The following is an 18,228-nucleotide window of genomic DNA, read 5'->3' as shown; positions in this document are numbered from 1 at the left end:
AGAGTACTAGCAACAGCAATTAACAGTATTTGACGGGAAGAAATTGGGAACACTACTAGCGCAATTCTACCCTAAAAAGTATTAGTAAGTCCTAATTAAGGGTGCACAAAATTGATGTTTGGTCGACCCACATTCTTTTTCTCTTACTACTCTCTTGGTAGATTCCCTGGATACACAAACGAAACAAGGAAGAAGAGTAAATAATAGTAGTAGTAAAGCTAATATAATATAACTAAGATCTTATATAAAAAGTAAATATCTATTGGTTGAGGGCATAGTAGAGTCAGAGTCAGATTTGCATTTGGAATGAACAATGGGCCAAGTTGATGTCTGTCTATGGGGGCCAATGTTGTTCCCATGGTGCCTTAAGGTATGTGGCTCCTCTATACATCCACTCATCCATTTTGTGGCTGTAAAACTCATCGAAGCCCTCTCCACACAGTGCACATCGACTCTGATCCTCTTCTACAGGAACGCCTAACTCTTCCTCATATTTCATTTCCTCTGTATCCTCGGGAGGCAATGACCCTGGAATCGATTCCTTTTCCGAAGCCTCTGCACCACTTAGCCACATGCTCCCACTTGCAAACCACTTTTGAGACCCCTTCTGTTTCCGGCTTTTCGACATTCGGTTCCTAGTCACGTGCCAATCCATATATTTACTGTGCTCATCTTGCCTTTTGAATCGGAGACCACAACTCATGCATTGTCTAGGAAGATCACCGTATAAGGCACTGATTACACCTTCATGACGAACCTTCAAGATATCTGGATCGAACTCTGTCCTAATGGAATCCTAAAAAATGAGTTCATTTAAATAAATATCTCAAATCAACAAACTAGAAAGGGAGGAAAACTAATGAAAGTATAGTTACCAGTCCAGTGGGTGGATTGGTGGGAGGATTAGTTACCGAGATCACATCGTGGTTCACTAGTGAACTAATCAAATTAAGATATGCAGGTGGTGGTTGACTTGTTACTGAAGCATTGGCATGGGGATGAGACATCATTTGTGATGGAGCAGTTGGGAGGCTTGGATGTAAAGGTGGCAAGGTTCCCTCATGTAAATGTAAACTTTGGCCCTGCATATCAGGTAATGGATTTGAGATGGGCGTACTTATTGAGGCACCATGTCCTTGCAAAGAGCTCCCATGATTAATTTGTGTTGAAGATGGAACTTTAGGTGGAAGAAACTGTAGTTGAGGTGCTTGTCCATGATTTTGCATGTTAGAGGAAATTGGTCCAGATTGATTAGGCAACTGGTCATGTATAAACAAAGTTCTATTGGGACCATGACCCACATTGGTGTTATTATTAACGTTTATTGGTTCAAACAGACTCCTAGGATGTTTCTGCAATGGAAATGATGGATTCAAGCCGGAAGGACAAGTAGCATGAGCATTGACAGCAGGGAGAGCATCCCCCATATTAAAGGGGTACTGTGAAGAATTAGATAGATCATTAGATAACTTTCTTTTCTTGGAGAATCTAACACTTGATTGCATAGAACTGCTGTTTGTATTACAGTCTACTAATCCTGGATTCATATCTTTCCAATCAAACTCCTCTTCTTCAGTGTCCTGCCATGATGCCAATGGAAACTTGCTCCCTAAACCATTTCTGCCAGGCTGCTCCACCAACAAAAGCTTAGTACTAGGAATTTCATGGCTTTTGTCACAACCATATGCCTCAATAAGAGCTCTTGGACTTTGGCGTTGTTGTTCATCATTTGAGATTATAAGTCTTGGAAGTTTGAAATATGTTCCAACCATCACTAGAAAATCTCTTTTGATGCCATTCATTCAACCCTCCTTCTCTTGTATTACCTACAGTTTTTGTTGAATCCAACTTATCACCACCAACCTGTGAGCATGAAAACCAACACACTGTCAGAATGTAGCTTATCTGTCTGCACGATTTCTCTTTCTATTAACAGGTATAAACAGACACCTTTCTATATATAAACAGAAATATATATATATATATATATATATATATATTATTTTCATCAATCATGACAAACAGCCTTAACGTACCAACAAAATCACTGATATTTTTGCATACAACACATATTTCACACAAAAGCTTACATTATCCATAATTGAACTAGAGTGTTCCATCTGCTGCAAGGATTGTGGTTTAATAACATGTGCCCCAAGAATCAGTCCACGAAAATCATATAGCCCAAGGTGATTAGCAAATGATTGTTGATTATTAACTGCTAGTGAAGATTGCAATTGAGCTTCAATATTGCTTAGGACAGAGGGAGGGAAGATCTTTGACCAGGTACCAAAGAGACATTGCAGAGCAGAATGCAGATTAGGCTGGACCTGCCTGTATGCCTCACAGTAAATCTTGACACACAATAGAATTGAAATAAAAATGAAATATAAGTAGAAATAACCATACTCTAATTGACCTACTTGAGGTAGACGTAAAGAGAAGTGTTTAACATATTCTTGGCCAAAATTCTTCACAATACTGTCCAGAAGATAGGGAGAAGGAAGTTTTTTATCAGCAGGCACCTAACAGTAAACAACCGAGATTTAAATAATATTATAGCTTAGCTTTACTAATTTTCTACTACACAAATATCAGCAAAAATGCTTGACAAAATATCATCATTATTTGCTAAATTAGAACTCAGAAGCAAAAGTAACATTTAAAAAGTCATTCTTTACAAACAATTCTCATCATGCCTTTTTTTATGTGGCAGTAGAAAAAGTGATCTCTGAAACTCAATCTTAACAAAGGGTTGAGACTTTATTGACAAGATAAACCTTAAAACTTAACACATGTTCTTCAAATTTCGTTCCATTTCAGTCAAGACCTGAAATGCGTTGTTTTATTCTTGGGTCTTAAGATCAATTTGGTCCTTTCTACAGGATTCATGTGCCAATTGCTAGTTATCCAGGAAGTTATGTTATCCTAAAATTCTTTGTTCTTAGTTGAATAATAATAATAATTAATGATTTAGAATCCATTCTCTCTCGCGGTAAACTCTCGCTCAAATAAATCAAAGACAATAATAGATGGAACGACGAAGCCCATTGGAATTGGAAGTAATGACTTTTTCTCGTATTCGCAATCAAATAAGACCGTAAAGCAAATAAAAAATAAAATATAAAATAGGATTGGTAAAGAAAAATAAAACTTAAATGATGATTTATGGATAACTGCCAAAATTGAAACAACGCCCGTAGAGGGACAACTGGTGCACGAAATTGCAATCACACTTTTGCAACTCCGCACAACTAACCAGCAAGTGTACTGGGTCGTCCAAGTAATACCTTGCGTGAGCAAGGGTCGATCCCACGGAGATTGTCGGCTTGAAGCAAGCTATGGTTATCTTGTAAATCTTAGTCAGGATATCAGAAATTATCAGGATTGATTGTGAAAGACAAAAGAACATGAAATGATTACTTGTTTTGCAGTAATGGAGAATAGGTTGGGGTTTTGGAGATGCTCCATCTTCTTAATCTCTGCTTTCCTACTGTCTTCTTCTTCAGACACGCAAGGCTCCTTCCATGGCAAGCTGTATGTAGGGTTTCACTGTTGTCAATGGCTACCTCCCATCCTCTCAGTGAAAACGATTGCATATGCTCTGTCACAGCACGCGGAATTCAGCTGTCGGTTCTCGGTTAGGCCGGAATAGAATCCAGTGATTCTTTTGCGTCTGTCACTAACGCCCCGCCTGCTAGGAGTTTGAAGCACGTCACAGTCATTCAATCATTGAATCCTACTCAGAATACCACAGACAAGGTTTAGACCTTCCAGATTCTCTTGAATGCCGCCATCAGTTCTAGCTTATACCACGAAGATTCCGGTTAAAGAATCCAAGAGATAACTACTTAATCTAAGGTAGAACAGAGGTGGTTGTCAGGCACACGTTCATAGTTGAGAATGATGATGATTGTCACGGATCATCACATTCATCCGGGTTAAGAACAAGTATTATCTTAGAATGGAAGCAAGCATGATTGAATGAGAAACAGTAGTAATTGCATTAATCCATCAAGACACAGCAGAGCTCCTCACCCCCAACCATGGGGTTTAGAGACTCATGCTGTGGAAAGTACACAAAGAAAACGTGTAAAGTGTCATGAGGTACTGATACAATGTCAAAAGATCCTATTAATAGTAAACTAGTAACCTAGGGTGTACAGAAATGAGTAAATGACGTAAAAATCCACTTCTGGGTCCACTTGGTGTGTGCTTGGGCTGAGCAATGAAGCATTTTCGTGTAGAGACCTTTTCTGGAGTTAAACGCCAGCTTTCATGCCAGTTTGGGCGTTTAACTCCAAGTTTTATGCCAGTTCCGGCGTTTAACGCTGGAATTTCTGAGGGTGACTTTGAGCGCCGGTTTGGGCCATCAAATCTTGGGCAAAGTATGGACTATCATATATTGCTGGAAAGCCCAGGAAGTCTACTTTCCAATGCCGTTGAGAGCGCGCCAATTGGGCTTCTGTAGCTCCAGAAAATTCACTTCGAGTGCAGGGAGGTCAGAATCCAACAGCATCTGCAGTCCTTTTTGGTCTCGGAATCAGATTTTTGCTCAGGACCCTCAATTTCAGCCAGAAAATACCTGAAATCACAGAAAAACACACAAACTCATAGTAAAGTCCAGAAAAGTGAATTTTAGCTAAAAACTAATAAAAATATACTAAAAACTAACTAGATTATACTAAAAACTACCTAAAAACAATGCCAAAAGTGTATAAATTATCCGCTCATCACAACACCAAACTTAAATTGTTGCTTGTCCCCAAGCAACTGAAAATCAAAATAGGATAAAAAGAAGAGAATATACTATAGACTCCAAATTATCAAGGAAACATAGCTCCAATTAGATGAGCGGGACTAGTAGCTTTTTGCCTCCGAACAGTTTTGGCATCTCACTCTATCCCTTGAAGTTCAGAATGATTGGCATCTATAAGAACTCAGAACTCAGATAGTGTTATTGATTCTCTTAGTTGAGCATAATGATTCTTGAACATAGCTAGTGTATGAGTCTTGGCTGTGGCCCAAAGCACTCTGTCTTCCAGTATTACCACCGGATACATACATGCCACAGACACATAATTGGGTGAACCTTTTCAGATTGTGACTCAGCTTTGCTAAAGTCCCCAATTAGAGGTGTCCAGGGTTCTTAAGCACACTCTTGTTGCCTTGGATCACAACTTTATTTCTTTCTCTTTCTTTTTCTTTTCTCCTTCTCTTTTTTTTGTATCCACTGCTTTTTCTTGCTTCAAGAATCACTCTAATGATTTTTAGATCCTCAATAACAGTTCTCTTTTTCCTCATTCTTTCAAGAGCCAACAATTTTTAACATTCTCAAAACAACAAATTCAAAAGACATATGCACTGTTCAAGCATTCATTCAGAAAACAAAAAGTATTGTCACCACATCAAGCTAATTCAACTAGTTTCAAGGATAAATTTCGAAATCCTGTACTTCTTGTTCTTTTGTGATTAAAACATTTTTCTTTTAAGAGAGGTGATGGATTCATAGGACATTCATAGCTTTAAGGCATAAAATTTCAATTTTTTATTAATTATAAATTAAGAACAAGACTCAAAGATAGATATAAGATGAGACAAAAAAAATAAAAATAGAAAACAAAACAAAAAGAACAAAAACGCAAAAACATAGGCTCCTAATGATAGAGGTTTTCACAGAGTTAGGACTCAACAACCTTGATTAAGAGAAGTGGATGCTCCCTCAACTAGAGAGGAGAGCTTTTGGCGTTTCAGCTCTTGGAGTTCACGCCCCTGCTTCTCTTGTTCCTTCAGCAATTTGCAGAGCATGCAGTTCTGATTCTGCTGTTCTTCCTTCAGTTGCTCCATAGTCTCTTGCAACTTGGTGATAGATGCTTCTAGGCTGGTCCAGTAGTCAATTCTTGGGAATTCAGGGAGGAATTCCTGCGCCCTCCTCTTGATAGAGTTGTCTTGCATTTGTCCTTCTATTGACTTCTTGGTGATTGGGTGTTCAATGGGTATGAACTCATCTACTCCCATCTTCACCCCAGCCTCTTTACAGAGCAAGGAGATCAAGCTTGGGTAAGCCAATTTGGCTTCAATGGAATTCTTATTTGCAATTGTGTAGATCTCACAAGCAATCACATGATGAACCTCCACTTCTTTTCCAAGCATAATGCAATGAATCATCACTGCTCTCTTGATGGTGACCTCAGAACGGTTGCTAGTGGGCAATATGGAACGCCCAATAAAGTCTAGCCAACCTCTTGCAATTGGCTTGAGGTCTCCCCTCTTGAGTTGGTTTGGGACACCCTTTGAATTAGTTATCCACTTAGTTCCAGGGAGGCATATGTCCTCTAGAACTTGATCCAACCCTTTATCTGCTCTCACCATCCTCCTATTAAAGGAATCAGGATCATCTTGCAGTTGAGGTAGTTTGAAGATTTCTCTTATTTTGTCCAGATGGAAGTACATAACTTTCCCTCTGACCATGGTTCTGTAGGTATGGTAAGCAGTTCCAGTCATTCTCTGCTTATCTGTTAGCCACAGATTTGAGTAGAATTCCTGAACCATGTTCCTTCCAACCTTTATTTCAGGATTGGTTAGAACTTCCCATCCTCTGTTTCGAATTTGCTCTTGGATCCCCGGATATTCATCTTCTTTCAAATCAAATTTAACTTCCGGGATCACTGACCTCAGACCCATTATTTTGTGATAATGGTCTTCATGTTCTTTGGTTAAGAACTTCTCTTGATTCCAAAGATTCTTTGGATTAGTTTCTTTCTTTCCTCTTAAATTGGTTTGTTTTCCCTTAGGAGCCATGATTTTGATGAATCTTGGCTTAGTGATCACGGAAAAGCACACCAAACTTAGAGGTTTGCTTGTCCTCAAGCAAAAGAAAAGAAAGAAGAGAGAGAGAGGAAGAGGAAATTCGAATGGTGTGGGGAATGAGGGGTGGCAAACGTTTATTTATAGAGTGGGGGGAGAGATTTTCGAAAAAAAGAAAAATTTGAAAGGAGATTTGAGGAGATATGGAAAGAAATTGAAAGAAGGGTGAGTTTTTGAACAAAATTTGGGAATGATTTGGAAGATTTGAAGAATGATTTTAAATTTTTGAAAATTTGAAAGTGAATGATGAGAGATTGAAATGTGTTTTTGTAGAAAAATATGGGAAAGAAAAGGAAAGTTTGAAAAAATCTGAGTTGAAAACAAAATTGTGGTCCCCCCACCTTTCTGGCGTTAAACGCCCAGAATCGCACCCATTCTGGCGTTTAACGCCCACTTGATGCCCCTTTTGGGCGTTTAACGCCCAGCCAGGTGCCCTGGCTGGCGTTAAACGCCAGAAATCCTTTATCACTGGGCGTTTTTCTGAACGCCCAGGATGCTGCACACCTGGCGTTAAACGCCCAGAATGGTGCCCATTCTGGCGTTTAACGCCCAAAATGGTACCATTCCTGGCGTTAAACGCCCAGAATGATACCCATTCTGGCGTTTAACGCCCAAAATGCCCCTTACTGGCGTTTTTTCGCCAGTAAGCTCTTTTTCTCTGCTTTTTGAGCTGAATCCTTCTGTAACTCTGTGAATTCCTTCATTTTTGATACTTGCCTCTGTAAGAACAATTCATATAACCTCCTAATGACTGGGTTGCCTCCCAGCAAGCGCTTCTTTACTGTCTTTAGCTGGACCTTTACTGAGAATCACTCAAGTCTCAGTTTTGAGCATTCCTGCTCAAAATTTCCTTCAAGATAATGCTTGATTCTCTGTCCATTAACAATGAACTTTTTGTCAGAATCAGTATCCTGAAGCTCAACATATCCATATGGTGACACTCCTGTAATCACATACGGACCCCTCCACCGGGATTTGAGTTTTCCTGGAAACAGTCTGAGCCTAGAGTTGAAGAGCAGAACTTTTTGTCCTGGCTCAAAGACTCTGGTTGACAACTTCTTGTCATGCCATTTCTTTGCCTTTTCCTTATAGATTTTTGCATTTTCAAAGGCATTGAGTCTGAACTCCTCTAGCTCATTTAGCTGGAGTAATCTTTTTTCACCAGCCAACTGTGCATCCATGTTTAGGAATCTGGTTGCCCAGTAGGCTTTATGTTCCAGTTCCACGGGCAAATGACAGGCCTTCCCATATACCAGTTGGTATGGAGAGGTCCCTATAGGAGTCTTGAATGCTGTTTTGTATGCCCACAGAGCATCATCCAAGCTCTTTGCCCAATCCTTTCTTCGGGCCATCACAGTCTGTTCCAGGATTCTCTTTAGCTCTCTGTTAGAGACTTCAGCTTGCCCATTTGTCTGTGGATGATACGGAGTTGCCACTTTGTGGCTAATTCCATATCTAACCATAGCAGAGTATAGCTGTCTGTTGCAGAAATGAGTGCCCCCGTCACTGATTAGTACTCTGGGAACACCAAACCTGCTGAAGATGTATTTCTGGAGAAATTTCAGCACGGTCTTGGTATCATTAGTGGGCGTAGCAATTGCTTCTACCCACTTAGATACATAGTCCACAGCCACCAGAATGTAAGTGTTTGAGTATGATGGTGGGAATGGCCCCATGAAGTCAATTCCCCATACATCAAACAGTTCTATCTCTAATATCCCTTGTTGAGGCATGGCATATCCGTGAGGCAAGTTACCAGCTCTTTGGCAACTGTCACAGTTACGCACAAACTCTCGGGAATCTTTATAGAGAGTAGGCCAGTAGAAGCCACATTGGAGGACTTTAGTGGCTGTTCGCTCACTTCCAAAATGTCCTCCATACTGTGATCCATGGCAATGCCATAGGATCCTTTGTGCTTCTTCTCTGGGTACACATCTGCGGATCACTCCGTCAGCACATCTCTTAAAGAGATATGGTTCATCCCAAAGGTAGTACTTGGCATCTGAAATTAATTTCTTTCTTTGCACGTAACTGTACTCCTTTGGTATGAACCTCACAGCTTTATAATTTGCAATATCTGCAAACCATGGAGCTTCCTGAATGGCAAAGAGTTGCTCATCTGGGAAAGTCTCAGAGATCTCAGTAGAAGGGAGGGACGCCCCAGCTACTGGTTCTATCCGGGACAGATGATCAGCTACTTGGTTCTCTGTCCCTTTTCTGTCTCTTATTTCTATATCAAACTCTTGCAGAAGCAACACCCATCTGATAAGCCTGGGTTTTGAATCCTGCTTTGTGAGTAAGTATTTAAGAGCAGCATGGTCAGTGTACACAACTACTTTGGATCCCACTAGATAGGATCTAAACTTGTCAATGGCATAGACCACTGCAAGTAACTCTTTTTCTGTTGTTGTGTAGTTCTTCTGTGCGTCATTTAGAACACGGCTGGCATAGTAAATGACGTGCAGAAGCTTGTTATGCCTTTGTCCCAACACTGCACCAATGGCATGGTCACTGGCATCACACATTAGTTCAAATGGTAATGTCCAATCTGGTGCAGAGATGACTGGTGCTGTGACCAGCTTAGCTTTCAGGGTCTCAAATGCCTGCAGACACTGTGTGTCAAACACAAATGGTGTGTCAGCAACTAACATGTTACTCAAAGGTTTTGCAATTTTCGAAAAATCCTTTATAAACCTTCTGTAAAATCCTGCATGCCCCAGAAAGCTTCTGATTGCCTTAACATTGGCAGGTGGTGGTAATTTTTCAATTACCTCTACCTTTGCCTTATCCACCTCTATTCCCCTGCTTGAAATTTTGTGCCCAAGGACAATCCCTTCAGTCACCATAAAGTGACATTTCTCCCAGTTTAAAACCAGGTTAGTCTCTTGGCACCTTTTCAGGACAAGTGCTAGGTGATTAAGACAGGAGCTGAATGAGTCTCCATATACTGAGAAGTCATCCATGAAGACTTCCAGAAATTTCTCTACCATATCTGAGAAGATAGAGAGCATGCACCTTTGAAAGGTTGCAGGTGCATTACACAGACCAAAAGGCATCCTTCTGTAGGCAAACACGCCAGAAGGGCAAGTAAATGCTGTTTTCTCTTGGTCCTGAGGATCTACTGCAATTTGGTTGTAACCTGAATAGCCATCCAAAAAGCAGTAGTAATCATGACCAGCTAGTCTTTCTAGCATTTGGTCTATGAATGGTAAAGGAAAATGATCCTTTCTGGTGGCTGTATTGAGCCTTCTGTAGTCAATACACATGCGCCACCCTGTGACTGTCCTTGTAGGAACCAGTTCATTTTTTTCATTATGAACCACTGTCATGCCTCCCTTTTTGGGAACAACTTGGACAGGGCTCACCCAGGGGCTATCAGAAATAGGATAAATAATCCCAGCCTCTAGTAATTTAGTGACCTCTTTCTGCACCACCTCCTTCATGGCAGGATTTAGCCTCCTCTATGGTTGGACCACTGGTTTGGCATTATCCTCCAATAGGATCTTGTGCATGCATCTAGCTGGGCTAATGCCCTTAAGATCACTTATGGACCACCCAAGAGCTGTCTTGTGTGTCCTTAGCACTTGAATCAGTGCTTCCTCTTCCTGTGGATTTAAAGCAGAGCTTATAATCACTGGAAAAGTTTCACCCCCTCCCAGAAATGCATACTTCAGGGATGGTGGTAGTGGTTTGAGTTCAGGTTTGGGAGGCTTATCCTCCTCCTGAGGAATTTTCGAAAATTCCTTTGCTTCCTCTGGTTCTTCTTGATCAGTTTGAGCATCTTTGAAGATGTCCTCAAGCTCTGATTCTAGGCTTTCAGCCATATTGATCTCTTCTACCAGAGAGTCAATAATGTCAGCGCCCATGCAGTCATTTGGTGTGTCTGGATGCTGCATAGCTTTTACAGCATTCAACTTGAACTCATCCTCATTGACTCTCAAGGTTACTTCCCCTTTTTGTACATCAATGAGAGTTCGTCCAGTTGCTAGGAAAGGTCTTCCTAGATTGAGAGTTGCACTCTTGTGCTCCTCCATTTCCAGAACCACAAAGTCGGTTGGAAAGGCAAATGGCCCAACCTTGACAATCATGTCCTCAATTATGCCTGATGGGTGTTTAATGGAGCCATCAGCAAGTTGGAGGCATATCCGGGTTGGTTTGACTTCTCCAGTCAACCCAAGCTTTCTGATAGTGGATGCAGGTATTAGATTGATGCTTGCTCCAAGATCACATAGGGCTGTCTTGGTGCAAGCACCTTCTAATGAGCATGGTATCATAAAGCTTCCAGGATCTTGAAGCTTTTCTGGTAAGCTCTTTAATATGACTGCACTGCATTCTTCAGTGAGAAACACTTTTTCAGTTTCTCTCCAATCCTTCTTATGACTTAAGATTTCTTTCATGAACTTAGCATAAGAAGGTATTTGCTCAAGTGCCTCTGCAAACGGAATCTTTATTTCAAGAGTCCTTAGATAGTCTGCAAAGCGGGCAAATTGCTTATCCTGCTCCGCTTGGCGGAGTTTCTGAGGATAAGGCATCTTGGCTTTATATTCTTCAACCTTAGATGCTGCAGGTTTATTCCTTACAGAAGTGGTTGAAGAAGCCTTGTTAGAGGGATTACTGTCAGCACTTTCAGGTGTCTGATCATCCCTTGGCGTATGAACGCCAGGATTGGGTGGAAAATGGGCGTTTAACGCCAACTTTTCCCCCTTTTCTGGCGTTTGAACGCCAGAACTGGGCAAGGAATGGGCGTTTAACGCCAGCTTTCCTTCCCTTTCTGGCGTTTGAACGCCAATAACCTTCCTCTCTGGGCTCTTACTGTCCTCAGAGGGATTTTGCACAGTGGTTTGGTTGTCCTCTGTCAATTGTTCCTTGTTTGGCTTTTTGCTCTTTTGAGCAGAGTTAGTCAGTGTCTTCCCACTCCTCAGTTGAACTGCTTGACATTCTTCTGTTATCTGTTTAGATATTTGCTGTTTTGCTTGATTCAACTGCATTTCTATGCTCTTGTTAGCAACTTTAGTTTCATGGAGCATCTCTTTAAAATCTGCTAACTGTTCTGTCATCAGGAGCAATTGTTGATTAAGCTCAATTATCTGTTCTTGAGGACTAGGGTCATTGACTACTGCCATGACTTCCTCTTTTGGAGAGAACTCATTGCTAAAGTACAAATATTGGTTTCTAGCAACAGTGTCTATAAGCTCTTGAGCTTCTTCAATTGTCTTCCTCATGTGTATAGATCCACCAGCTGAATGGTCTAAAGACATCTGAGCTTTTTCTGTAAGCCCATAGTAGAAAATGTCTAACTGTACCCACTCTGAAAACATTTCAGAGGGACATTTCCTTAGCATACCTCTATACCTCTCCCAGGCATTGTAAAGGGATTCATTATCCTCTTGTTTAAAGCCTTGGATGTCCAGCCTTAGCTGTGTCATCCTCTTTGGAGGGTAAAAATGATTCAGGAATTTTTCTGACAACTGTTTCCATGTCTTTATGCTTGCTGTAGGTTGGTTATTCAACCACCTTTTAGCTTGATCTTTTACAGCAAATGGAAACAGTAATAGTCTGTAGACATCCTGATCCACCTCTTTATCATGTACTGTGTCAGCAATTTGTAAGAACTGTGCCAGAAACTCAGTAGGTTCTTCCTGTGGAAGACCGGAATACTGGCAATTTTGCTGCACTATGATAATGAGTTGAGGATTTAGCTCAAAGCTGCTTGCTTTGATGGGAGGTGTACATATGCTACTCCCATATGCAGCTGTAATGGGGTTAGCATATGACCCCAGAGTCCTTTTGGACTGATCAATCCCACTTAAGCCCATAATGGACAAAAGGGAAATGATAATGATTGTAAACAGATAAATGTTGTTTTTTTTTTGAATTAACGAAAAAAAATAAATTAAAATAAAAGAGGATTAAAATAAAAAATTCGAAAATCAAAAAGAAAATAAGATCAAAGCAAATTGAGAACTGAATCAATTAGTTGATCAAAAAGATTTTGAAAACAGCAATTAAAAAGATATGATTGAAAAAATTTTTTATGAAAAAGATTTGATTTTTTTAAAAAGAGGAAAGAGAAAAACACAAAAGACACCAAACTTAAAATTTTTAGAAAATCAAACACTAATTTTTTTCGAAAATTTTAAAGGAAAAACACAAGGAGGACACCAAACTTAGAATTTTTATGAATCAAAAAGGGACTAAGAACATGCAAAATCGAAAATTAAAAGAAAAACAAAAGCATGCAATTGACACCAAACTTAAAATATGAAACTAGACTCAACTAAAAGACTCTAAACCAACAAAAATAAAACAGTCCTAATCTAAGCAACAAGATAAGCCGTCAGTTGTCCAAACTCAACAATCCCCGGCAACGGCGCCAAAAACTTGGTGCACGAAATTGCAATCACACTTTTGCAACTCCGCACAACTAACCAGCAAGTGCACTGGGTCGTCCAAGTAATACCTTGCGTGAGCAAGGGTCGATCCCACGGAGATTGTCGGCTTGAAGCAAGCTATGGTTATCTTGTAAATCTTAGTCAGGATATCAGAAATTATCAGGATTGATTGTTAAAGACAAAAGAACATGAAATGATTACTTGTTTTGCAGTAATGGAGAATAGGTTGGGGTTTTGGAGATGCTCCATCTTCTGAATCTCTGCTTTCCTACTGTCTTCTTCTTCAGACACGCAAGGCTCCTTCCATGGCAAGCTGTATGTAGGGTTTCACCGTTGTCAATGGCTACCTCCCATCCTCTCAGTGAAAACGATTGCATATACTCTGTCACAGCACGCGGAATTCAGCTGTCGGTTCTCGGTCAGGCCGGAATAGAATCCAGTGATTCTTTTGCGTCTGTCACTAACGCCCCGCCTGCTAGGAGTTTGAAGCACGTCACAGTCATTCAATCATTGAATCCTACTCAGAATACCACAGACAAGGTTTAGACCTTCCAGATTCTCTTGAATGCCGCCATCCGTTCTAGCTTATACCACGAAGATTCCGGTTAAAGAATCCAAGAGATAACTACTTAATCTAAGGTAGAACGGAGGTGGTTGTCAGGCACACGTTCATAGTTGAGAATGATGATGATTGTCACGGATCATCACATTCATCCGGGTTAAGAACAAGTATTATCTTAGAATGGAAGCAAGCATGATTGAATGAGAAACAGTAGTAATTGCATTAATCCATCAAGACACAGCAGAGCTCCTCACCCCCAACCATGGGGTTTAGAGACTCATGCTGTGGAAAGTACACAAAGAAAACGTGTAAAGTGTCATGAGGTACTGATACAATGTCAAAAGATCTTATTAATAGTAAACTAGTAACCTAGGGTGTACAGAAATGAGTAAATGACGTAAAAATCCACTTCTGGGTCCACTTGGTGTGTGCTTGGGCTGAGCAATGAAGCATTTTCGTGTAGAGACCTTTTCTGGAGTTAAACGCCAGCTTTCATGCCAGTTTGGGCGTTTAACTCCAAGTTTTATGCCAGTTCCGGCGTTTAACGCTGGAATTTCTGAGGGTGACTTTGAGCGCCGGTTTGGGTCATCGAATCTTGGGCAAAGTATGGACTATCATATATTGCTGGAAAGCCCAGGAAGTCTACTTTCCAATGCCGTTAAGAGCGCGCCAATTGGGCTTCTGTAGCTCCAGAAAATCCACTTCGAGTGCAGGGAGGTCAGAATCCAACAGCATCTGCAGTCCTTTTTGGTCTCGGAATCAGATTTTTGCTCAGGACCCTCAATTTCAGCCAGAAAATACCTGAAATCACAGAAAAACACACAAACTCATAGTAAAGTCCAGAAAAGTGAATTTTAGCTAAAAACTAATAAAAATATACTAAAAACTAACTAGATTATACTAAATACATACTAAAAACAATGCCAAAAAGCGTACAAATTATCCGCTCATCAACAACTTTCCACCCAATAAAAGTAGGCTTTTTTCGTTACAAATGGTGCGAAAAGGTGATAACTTTCCGCAGCAATGGAGACAGACCTCAAAAATCCAGTTGCAAATGGCATCCGTGATGCCCTTGGCGTGTTTCCTCTGTTGGCCGGCAATGATAGTGAAATCGATAATGATGGAGTTCACATTGGAGGTGAGTTCTGACAACAATAGCCCATACGTCCAAACAATTTCTTCGGCTTTGAGGTAGCCTTGGCACTGGGGAAGTAAGGCGTTAAACCAGCGGACGAGCATGGAAGGAGAAGGCTCGTGCGTGATACCATTCGCCATTTGTATTGTAGCTGATTCGTGCGCAATAGAATTTGAGAATTTTTAACTTTGACGAAGGAGAACAGGAGTTATATCGAATTGAGAGAATAGATTGGATAAGATGTAAACGAAATTGTGATATCTAAATAACTATTTATAGAATTTTAAGTCTCTGCCACCTAATATCCTATGTTGTTGCTGTGCGTGTCAAGTCACCGTACCTTAAAAAAATTTGAATCCTAAAAAATGAAAATGGATTAATTTATTTTACAGTTAATTTTTTTTATTTTATTTAAAAAAAATTAGATGGGGTGATATCGTGGGGGAAGTTAGGTATTAAAAGTGAGTGGTGATATATGTTTTTTATTTGGAGTATTTTTTGGTGATTAAATAGAAAAGAAAGAAAAAAAAAGAGATAAAACCAAATTAATTGGCTAGGGTCATATCTAAATCTATTAGATGTTGAAGTTCACTCCATGGTTGGCTCTAATTCGAGTGAATGTCCGTGCCAGAGGCAGCTGCTTTAGCCATACAATCTGCAACACTATTTGCAGTCCTCTGAATTAAAAGAATAGAGACTCTCCAATTCCAATTCATAACCTCCTGTATATACTTTGCCAAATTCCATTCCGGAATATCCTTACCAAGCATTCTTTGGTTTACCAAGAAAAGAGCTTCTAAACAGTCTGTTTCACAAATAACCTCACGAAATCCACTCTCTCAAGCAAGAAGTAAATCTCTCCAAATTACATACAATTCAGCAAAAAGAACACTGCACACTTCGACTTTTCCAGTGTAATCTTTCAACCAACATCCATCAAGATTGCGAATGATACAACCAAAACCAGCATAGCCAATAGAGCAAACCAACTAGCATCACAATTCAATTTAACATTCAATTCAATTTTATTTGGAGTATTTGGGGTGTGATGTTTGAAACCAGAAATTTTTTTTCTAAAATCAAATGAAGGTCTTAAGTTGTTGAAATTGAATGAAAATAAAGTGCAAGAATGTCTTGTCAGGGGAAGAGATGGTTGAAGGAAAATGGGATCAGACATCTGACTATAATCAAAGCAGAAAAAATTGTGAAGAATATGGTGTTCTCAAATTGAAACTTTTTTGTTTTGTTTTATGATGATTTAAAACTTTTGAAAAAAATTATCATATTTTGTATATGTTAAGATAATATTTTTTCTATTGATTACTTGAACTACTATTTCATACAAATTATATATTTTGTCAATTATATTTTATTTAAAATAATTAATTTATACAAAATATAGCACTTTTAAATAAAAATATAAAAGATTATATCATATATTAATATGTGTATAACTAAATTCTTTAAACAATATAAAAAAATAAAATAAAAAGTAGTTTTATACCTCTCACTCAATTAAAAAGTTTATTTTTGTTATAATATTTATGACATAAAAAAATAAATTTATTTTTCTGTTTTTCTTCTTGTAAAAAATTAACTTCTATTTTTGTTATAATATTAATCTTTTTTTTGGTTAAATACTCTCACACATATAACTTTTATTTTTGACACACACGCACACACATGCATGCACGCACGCACGCTATACCACGTAATTAAAAAACAAGATTCTTATCAAAATTTAAAACTTCTAAAAAACATAATCAAGATAATTCAAGTCAGTTTAAATAATAACTATTTTAATCATATTATTGATATGTTTAAAATTGTAAATAGTATTTAAAATATTTTCATATAAAAAAATTAAAATTTATTAACTATTTCAATAATATTATTGATATATTTAAAATTGTAAATAGTATCTAAAATATTTTCATATAAAAAAATTAAAATTTATTAAATATTTTAATATATTAAATTATTCAATATGATTAATATATCTAAATATTTAAAGGATTGATTCAAATTTTTATAATTAATAAAATAGTCCTCAATCTTACTCTTTTCTTAGATGTTCCTAAGTCTGAATCATAAATAGGCAATGTAATCGAATTATGATGCTAATAATGTAAATTAATCTTAGTAAATTAAATTGGGGTAATTTAATTTATTATTATAAATTGAATTGGACTATTTCGATCTTCTATGACCAAAATCATAGATTTTCAAAAACGAAGTATTATTTCTTCTACACTACTAAATTGAATTGACTTAATTCGATTTACATAGATTTAAACTTTTGAGTATAAATAAAATTTGTATGATTCGATTTGTGTGCAGATTGAACTTAGCTTATTCAATTTACAAAAATTCAAATAGGATAGACGTGTAATCAAACTCTAATAAAAAAAATGTGTAATTTTATTTGAATTTCAATTTTTGTTAAGATAAATTATCCTTTATATTTCATATGCACATATTTTTTTAAAAAAATACGGTATCTTTCTGATGGATTTAGAATTTTGCCTCAAAGTTATTAAATTTTTTTTAACAAAATTAAAATAAATCTCATAACAAAAAAAATCTTAAAAAAAATACAATACTAAATATATTATTTTATTTTTATCAAATATCAATGTCTCATCTCATTTTTTTATAAAATTAATATAATAAAAAAATTATTAAATTAAAAGACTCTTCCCCCGAAAAAAGTATACAGTTCTATTCCAACTCAATTCGAAAATTAAATTATCGATTTTTTTTTCTTGAAGCATATGTAAATTCAATTGTATTACACATATAATAAAATAAAAGAAATCATATATAAGAATATATCTAACATTTTTTATATAAAAAATAGATCTTACTTATTATTAAGTAAATGTAAAAAATATTTTTGTTCGATATTTATGTCACTGAAAAAATATTTAAAAAATCCATAAAATGAAAAATAAAAATTTACTTTTTTCTAATTTTAATTTAAAATTACAATTCACTTCAATATCTTTTAAATTAGTAAACTTAGAAGAGCTCAAGCTGATATAGCATTTTTTAAAAAATTAAAAATTTCATATTATATATTTTTGTTCATATCAACAAGTTATAACCTATTCTACCAACTACATCGGATAGGTTTATTGAATTTTAAAATAGAAAAATATAGGTAGATAATAAAAATACTAAACAATGTGAATAATAGATATATCGGATGTTCATTTTACTGGATGTGTAGATGATTATTTTAATATTAAAATTTAAGTGGATAATTT

At 37.6% G+C, this 18,228-nt stretch overlaps 1 protein-coding gene across 1 annotated transcript; it reads right to left on the bottom strand.

The window, feature by feature from the left end:
- Nucleotides 1–334: 334 nt before the first annotated feature.
- LOC112803450 (polyadenylation and cleavage factor homolog 4-like) lies at nucleotides 335–15,099 on the bottom strand. Its single transcript, XM_072238087.1, has 6 exons — nucleotides 14,860–15,099; nucleotides 2,424–2,525; nucleotides 2,037–2,354; nucleotides 1,831–1,863; nucleotides 912–1,628; nucleotides 335–796 (listed from the first exon to the last, which is right to left on the bottom strand). Exons 1-6 carry the CDS (start codon nucleotides 15,097–15,099, stop codon nucleotides 335–337), a joined length of 1,872 nt encoding a protein of 623 aa, XP_072094188.1.
- Between the last annotated feature and the right edge of the window lie 3,129 nt (nucleotides 15,100–18,228).

The sequence above is a fragment of the Arachis hypogaea genome, chromosome 5 (assembly GCF_003086295.3).
Source record: "Arachis hypogaea cultivar Tifrunner chromosome 5, arahy.Tifrunner.gnm2.J5K5, whole genome shotgun sequence".
Classification (NCBI taxonomy): Eukaryota; Viridiplantae; Streptophyta; class Magnoliopsida; order Fabales; family Fabaceae; genus Arachis; species Arachis hypogaea.
The sequence above is the reverse complement of the archived record's forward strand: the minus strand, read 5'-3'. Positions and strand labels throughout refer to the sequence as shown.